Source organism: Terrapene carolina, unplaced genomic scaffold (genome assembly GCF_002925995.2).
Source record: "Terrapene carolina triunguis isolate 2854851 unplaced genomic scaffold, T_m_triunguis-2.0 Scaffold227, whole genome shotgun sequence".
In the NCBI taxonomy this organism is placed as follows: domain Eukaryota; kingdom Metazoa; phylum Chordata; order Testudines; family Emydidae; genus Terrapene; species Terrapene triunguis.
This window is the reverse complement of record NW_020664578.1, coordinates 3,734,072-3,741,889: the sequence shown is the minus strand read 5'-3', so window position 1 is coordinate 3,741,889 and position 7,818 is coordinate 3,734,072. Positions and strand designations below refer to the sequence as shown.

Genomic DNA, 7,818 nt, shown 5'->3' with positions numbered 1-7,818 from the left:
CACCCTAAACCGGGCCATTTGGGCCGGGCTGCCGTGCACTAAAAGTTCCCTAGTGCATGTTAAGGTAGGACTGTTTGAAAGGGGGCTACATTAGCGCGTTCTAGGGAATGTTTAGTGCATGCCAGCAGGGTCCACACCGGACAAGCTGGTGCGCACTAGAATTTACGCCGCACCTGGTTTCATGAACACACTGCAGACGAGCCCTCTCATTCATTGCCTTGCTGTTTTTCTAGCACCCTCAGTCCCCAGATCTGAACCCCCACCGACCCTACCAGTGTGATGAGTCTCTATTTCTGTGACGGGGAAACCGAGGCACGGAAACGTCACCCATTAGTTCTTGCTAACAGCTGCCAACAACCCAGAACGCACTTAGAGGCAGATGCCCAAAACCCAGTCACCATGGCAGAAACATTGCTGCATAGACAAACCACAGCCTGCTGTCTCCTGCATTGTAGGACTGGCGTGAACTTGCCAAAGCCCCGTGCGCCCCCTGCTGGTGGCTGGGCACTACCAAACCCTGCTTCTCGGCTATTTGATGAGTAAGTTCTGCACCACAGGAAGCTGGGAAAGCAGGAAGAGAGAATAAAGAGCAAGTCTGTGCCACAGAAAGCCAGTTAAAGAGAGAGTTCTACTCCTTTCCTATCGCCAACTGGGCTGCCCACTTAGCAGCACCTACATTTGGAGTAATATTTTCTGCCCAGGGATGGTGCAAGGGTTAAGGAGTTTAGCACGTAAGGCTTAGCTGGAAGAGGTGAGAGAAGGAACTTGGTAAGAATCACAAGTAGCCCGGTTCCAAGACACTGCACTGAGGACGTAGCCAGGCTGATGGGAGAGATTTCACAATCTGAGATGAAAGTGCGTTTTCGCAACGCTCCGAGGCTCGGCCGAGCGTGTCGCAAGGGGTCTCTCAGCATGTGCAGCATGGCTCAGGGGGTAGGGCACTAGACAGGGATGCAAGAGAGTTGGGTTCTATTCCCAACTCTGCCACCGACCTGCCACATGATCTTGGGCAAGTCACTTCAACTCTGTGCCTCAGTTTCCTCTCCTCCCCCAGTTTATTTAGACTGGGAACTCTTCAGGGCAGGGCCTATCTCACTAGGGTGACCAAACGAGAGGAAGAAAATATCGGGACACATGGGGGGGGTCGCCGGTGGAGCCAAAAAAAAAAAAAAGCGGAGTGCCGCGAAGTATTGGGACAAACGCCTAAATATCGAGACACCCTATATCTCACACAGTGGCTGTGCAGGGCCCTGATCCCAACTGCTATGACAGTGGGTGGCCCTTAGTGGAGATTTCCTAGGGAGGGATAAAATCTCCCCCCGCCCCCCTAAAATAAGTGGATTTACCCCAGACGTGGCCAGAAGGAAACACCAGGTCTCACTCCCGCCCCATTACAAAAGAAGGCTTTATTAGTCATCACAGCGTCTCTATTAAAAGGATTTTACTCTGAATCAAAAAAATATTTTTAAAAATCCCGATTTTACAGACATGTAGTGAATCTTCTCCCAAACTTAGGGGAAAAAACAAACACACACTGAGATTTTCAACTTCTTGTAGCAGACAGCGACCGGCCTGTCACTGCTCTCCACCCTCAGGGAGTCTCCGGGGTGAGGTTTGCGAGGCAACCCTTTTAGCCCCTGAACAAAGCAGCACCGTTCGGCCCTCTTCCACAGCACCAGAAGCATCTGGTTCTCTGGAGACGAGCTGCCGCGTGGTATTGCCAATAGCTGGGCAGTGTCTGCTACAGCAGATTAGCCCTTGCAGAGCCAGCAATACTGCAAGCCGTTCTGCAGCAGCGCCCCCTAAATCAGATCCTTCCCCTCCATTCTGGGGCATGACTTGCACGCTCCCCCCCACCCCCGTGGCTGCTGCATGACCTCCCAGTAGGGGGTGCCTGGGAGCGACATAGGATGCATGCCTACCTTTTTCCCAGATGCTTCCCACGCGTAGCTAGGAGCACAGCTCTCTCGTGGGGGCAGCCACGTTAACACTCAGCCCCCTTGCCAAGCTACGCTGCAATGGGGCAGGTCTCTCAGGCTGAGACACATGCGTGCGTTGCTGGGGAGGAGCCCAAGGACAGAATGCTGCAGAGTTTCTAGACCATCACCCGGGAATCTTGGGCTCACTAACCCCGCAGGGAGCGCCCTCACCCAGCTGTCACTGGACGGAAGTTAGCAGGGTTGGTTGCACCTCAGGGGGGGAGCGCACCCCATCCTTTTAGAGTTCCGTTCCAGCTGAGCCTTCCCCAAAACAGGCCAAACTTTGCCGGCGGGCGAGTTCCCAGCTGAGCCGGTCACACTGGCGCTGCGGCAAACACAGAAAAGCCACAGGTGTCCTCACTACCACAAACCCTGGGGCACAGCTCAGAGGGCCCTTCGTGGCCCCAGGGCAGGGGGTGGGCAGCCAGATGGGCTCGCTGCTCCGCTAACCCAGACCCTACCCAGAGATCCAGAGAAATAGATGCCAATAAAGGACCATTTCAAAAGCGACGGGTGTCAGTGCTACCGGACAGGACTTTCCAGCCCCTCTGCTGCAGCCCCAGTCAGACAGAGGAGCCGCGGGACAATTCGCCTCCGAAGCGGGCAGCGCGTTCGTACAGGGAGGGGGTGGCAGAGTTTGCAAGACCCGCCATGAGCCCGATTCTGGGCAGGTTCGAGTCCGAGAGGCCCGGTCAGAGCTTCAGTCCTTTGCAGCTGACAGGAGGGAAAAAGTCCGGCGGTGCCCCAGGCCCCTGAATCCACAGCACAGAGACCGCCAGGGCCCCACAGGACTCAGCCTCGCAATCCCAGCCACACCTCCACCAGCGCAGCGGCCCAGCCCCATGAGCAGGGTGAGCTGCTCTGACAGGCTCCGAGTCCCATGCCCCAGCTCCTGCCATGGGGAGGGGATGTTCCAGGCTGCTCCCAGCTGCAGAGAACAGGGCACTTGGGGTATTGGTTTTCCCTGGATGTCTCTGGCAGGCAGGTGCCGGCCTGAGGAGGGGCTCAGTCCTCGACGGGGACCTGCAGCGCAGAGTACACCATCACTCGGTTGTCTTCCTCCTGTTTACCTGCAAGGGAAGGGCAAAGGTCAGTAACTCAGGTAGTCCCCGACAGCGGGGGGCCTGGCTGAGCCAGACAGCAATGGAAAACACGTGAAGTAGCTTGGGTGGCTTAAAGGTTTTATACCCTTCTACCTCTGGCTCACAGGTTCGAACCCGGCTTCCGCAGGAGGCTTGCGATCAGCCGCAGTCTGTGCCCTAGCAGGTTGCTCCATGGTGGACATCACCGGCACTACGTGGCCCACACCAGTCTCCTTGCTGGGGGGTCTCAGCTGCGAGAGCAAGGACTGAGCAGCCAACGGAGAGCGAATGTCTCGCAGGGCCAGGGCTGCGGCTGCGTGTTCTCTATTGGCTCGTGGGGCTGGGGGATGACTTGGACTGTCATGGGGCTGTTTCCACATCACTGCGTTTAGACGGTTAGTGATGGAGCAGCATCTGTGCAATCCCAACCCCAGCGCCTCGCTGGGAGTCTCTACCACAAGAGAGCCTGCGCTCCGGGGGAATAGCCCTCCCCCACCAGACATCAGGGGTGGAGTAGTCCCGGATCTAGTGGAAATCCCTGGCTAATCCCATCCCACTTGCTTCCCCCTCCCCCTGCAGGCCAAGCAGGATCAGGGTTACAGAGGCCTTCCTAGCTTGCATCATTTCGAGCCAATCGTTCTGGAGCGGGTCATTAGGTGGGCGTTGTGTGCACCTGGCCAGCTGGGAGCGGCTGCTGTCCATGTGCCACTGCCCCCCACAGCACCCTTAGGCCAAGGGAGTCTCCTGAGTGGATTAGTGCCACCATCCAGCACTTTCAGCGAATGTGGTATTGCCCCCCCGGCTAGATCCTTACAGGAGAGGCAGGCCAGGACGTTGTGCAAGGAGCTTCCGGCCGTGAAGAAGGCCCAGACGCCCATGGAGATGGTGATGATGTAAATGGGGATGAGGCTGGCTTGGTACCAGGGATTCAGGAACGTCTAGGAGAGATGGAGGGAGAGCGAGGTGAGAAGTGCCGCCGCCTTCCGTCTGCCTGCAGAGCCCTGGCACCCGGTCCCAGCGACTGCCCCCGGTCCAGGCACTCTGCTCCACGCCATCACATCTAAGTCTTTGGGGGCGGGGGAGATGGGAAGCATCCGCTCCCCCGAGCAGAGCGATGCTGATCCCTGCTGCAACTTCTGCCCAGCAGTTTATCCACTAAGCTCCGCATGATGAATACAGAGCCCCTTGCAAGGGGCTTTCGGGATCCCTAAGTCCTTTATTAACACTGCTTAAGCCCCCTCCAGCCCCATCTCCTCACAAGCACGTCAGGATCAGCTGCCGCAGGGGGAGGGGGAGAACAGGGAGTGACTAGCCCTGAATGAGCTTTTGTGACATTTCAGAAGACAAGTGTACTCTGTAGCACTGTTGCTGCAGCCCGGACTATCCCATTTCCCACTCCTCTCGGCTCCCACCCTCCCCCCAAAGCCCAGGGCAGTGCCAGCCAGCCATCCCCACACTGCCGGCCATCCCTGTCGGATCCGATCACCTCTCTCTATCCAGCACGACTTCAGCCCCACTCACCAACCCGGACGTGAACTCACCAACCCGGACGTGACGAGGTGACTGGCCACCACCAGCACCAGGGACCAATACCGCTGCCTCTCGCAGGCGTCAAAGAAGATCACCCCCCAGAACGTGTGTAGGAAGACGACGGCCATGGTCAGGAATGCTAGGGGGCGAGAGAAAAGGGGGTCAGACCAGTGCGGTGTCAGCACCCCAAACCTTCACAACAGCAATGTTACCACAGTCTCCCCACTTCTATAACACCTTTCCACGTGGAGGATCCCGAAGCATTTTGCAGACCGGTTGTGCATGGCTACTGAAACGCAGCCACCTCTGGAGTGGAGCCCCGCAGCCATGCCACACAATAAGCTTTTATAGGAGGAGGTGGCAATCGTTTCTCCAGTGGAATCTGAAGTTGGGAAAGGGGATACATTTGAGGCTAACATCCCGGTCTTGATGGGGATCATTAGCGACCCTAAACAATGAGGGCCTAGGTGTCACATCTCATTTGGAAGAAGGATTCACAGCTGTAGCCACAAGCGGTTCCTCCAGGCTACGTAATGATAACCCTCTTCTAGCCCCTTTCATCCAGGGCTCTCAAGACACTTGCTAGTCATCAAGATTCAGAGCCCCACCAGCAGGGAGCCACATTTTTAGTGAGGGCCTAAGGTCACACAATGATCAGTGGCAGAGCCATGACTAAACCCCACCGAAGTCAAAAGGAGGTGTACCGTTTACTTCAACGGGGCCAGGATTAACAGTGGCGCTCTAGACTCCCAGTTTCCTGCTCTAACCAGTAGATAGCACTGCCGCCCAAGATGGATGCTGCTGTGGTGGTATATTTAGCTCTTGGCTGACAGGAAGGGACGGGGCAGCCTTGCATCACGCCCCAACAGTCTCCTCTGGTTCTGGGTGCCTCTGATCTTCTACAGCCGGAGGGAAAGCTGGTTCCTCCTGCTGCGTTTGACCTGGGCTCCGAGCCCAACCCAATAAACGGCATCAGGACAGGAGCGGCCCCATCATTCCCAAGCACACAGGGGCTCCTGCCTTACCTGACGTGATGAAGTAATAAGGCGAATCCCCGTGGATCCCTACGATGCCCGGCCCTATGGAGTCCGCCAGGATGTTAATGACCGAGAAGACCCCACTGATGATCCCGAAGGACAGCCCCGATACTAGGAGGAGGAAGAGGATATTGACCAACAGCGCTGAAGTTACCAGTGGCTGTGCGAAGCACCACAATGAGCTTTGGACTCCTTTGACAAGGGGAGTTCCCCAGCATCTTCCACGTTACCCCTGCTCTCCCAGGAGGCGAGGAGACAGACTTAGCATCCGGAGATGCCTGGAGAATTCAGCGCATCACAGGGCTGTGCCCAATGCGTTCTGGGGCAGGGAGGGGAGGAAGATGCATCTTAAGTGCGTGCCAAGGCTACTGGCCAGTGGCAGAAGTTAACAGAGGGAAGCGTGACTGCCAGCCAGCGATTGCCACACAGAGTCAGCAGCGCCCGGCTGCTCTGTTCCAATTCTTATATCACCCTCATCACCGTGGTATCTGGGCACCCTAGACCTGCTGCAGGGCACGGCCGAAACGGTGCGTGGAGGGGTCAGTCATTTACGCGGGGGGAGGGGAAGCACAGGCTCTTGCCCAGCAGCTTACTCACCATAGGCCATCTGCTTGAGGGAGATGGGAGACTGCCCATCCTCACTGAGCGTCGCCAAGCCCTCGTCGGCTTTCCTGGGGGGCAGAGAAAGAAGAGAACGGCCGATGGGTTTGAAGCAGGAGATGTACTGGCAGGGGGGCTGGCGGCACACAGGGGGAGGTGGTATTGATCAAGCAAGTGGCAGAGAAAAAGAGCAGCTAATTGATCAAGAGACGGGGGCAACACACTTGGGAGTGGGTTCGACGATCAGGTGCCACCCACGGTTTCTAATAATAATGCCTAGTTCTTATCTAGTGCTTTTCATCAGCAGATCTCACCCAGGAGGGCAGCCTCACGGGCCCCATTTCACACAGGGGGAAACAGTCTGCTCCTAGAGGGGTGCTCTTACTTGAGTAGCTTGAAGTAGGCAAATCGAAACGCCTCCTGCAGCAGCACCGACACCGCGGCCCCAAAGACCAGGAGGCCATACTGCAGCCTGGAGTCCTCCCGATTGCTGAGCTGCACTGAAATGAACCAGATCAAAGAGGCCAGCAGCAGGGACACTAGCCAGAAAAACGCCCTGTCAGAGAGAAAGAGAGAGAAATGGGAAACAAGCGAAGACGTGTGTTGTCACTGCAGCAGTTTCCCTGGGGGTCATGCGCTCAGTAAGGGAAGTTTTATCATCTCATACCACACTTGATCATGCTTGTGTGAGACATGCTTCTCCCAGGCAGGGGGCAAGAAGGAAGTGTTTGGCCTAGGTTCTACTCCTAGAGCTGACACTGACTCACTCAGCAACTCTGGGCAAAGCACTTCCTCTCTGTAAAATGGGGAAGGTTCAAGAACATGAGTCTTCTTCCTAGGCCCATCCCTGTGGTGAGAAATGGACCACTACAACCATCGATCTGGGCTGCTCCAACTCCCTTCCATAAGCAGCAAACACCTCACGTTGCTTCTGACTCATGGGCATCACCAGGTGTTGTTACTGATTGACTGGTAGCTGCAATCCTGCAACAGTCAACACAGAGGAGCAAATACTGGCGGGGTCTTAAGGAAAGTTTCAATATAGTTTTTTGCAAATAATAAATGTCCATTAGTCACGAGGCGCTTGTAACCCCCACCCACTTGGTGGGGCGCTCTATCACCCCCTCGTGGTGGCAGGGCCATTTATGAGCCTGCTCCAATGTGGGTCTTTTAATTCAGGCAGTAGAGCCTCGTGAACGCCAATGTTCAATCCCGGCTGCCAGAGACTCACCGAGGGACATTGTATTACAGGGTCAGCCTGCAGCCAAGAGACACACGTAACCGGCTCTTTAAGAGCACAACATACAACACTGCACAGTAGCTAAAGCAGCCAAGCAATCCGAACCCCCACCCCAAAGAGATCCTGCACAATAGTACAGTGCAAACACTGAGCACTGCGTGGACTTTAGAGCCGCAAAGATTTGAGCAAAGGTGGTTTAAATCCGGACCACGCTTGCTCCGTAGCTCAGGAGCTGCTGTTTGGCACCAATTGGAGATGTCTCACCCAGCCTGTACGGTTGGTACACAGATTACATGGCTAAGGTGCAGATAAGGTTGCAGCCATGTGGCCATTGTGTCCCTCCTGGAACA

At 56.0% G+C, this 7,818-nt stretch overlaps 1 protein-coding gene across 1 annotated transcript; it reads right to left on the bottom strand.

Moving 5' to 3' along the window:
• Positions 1-1,399: 1,399 nt before the first annotated feature.
• On the bottom strand, positions 1,400-6,834 carry APH1A (aph-1 homolog A, gamma-secretase subunit; the record flags this gene model as incomplete). Its single annotated transcript, XM_024210812.1, has 6 exons — positions 1,400-3,049; positions 3,876-3,999; positions 4,603-4,730; positions 5,617-5,739; positions 6,226-6,299; positions 6,614-6,834. Coding segments are annotated over 6 exons (735 nt in total), but the record flags the coding sequence as incomplete, so codon positions are not given.
• Between the last annotated feature and the right edge of the window lie 984 nt (positions 6,835-7,818).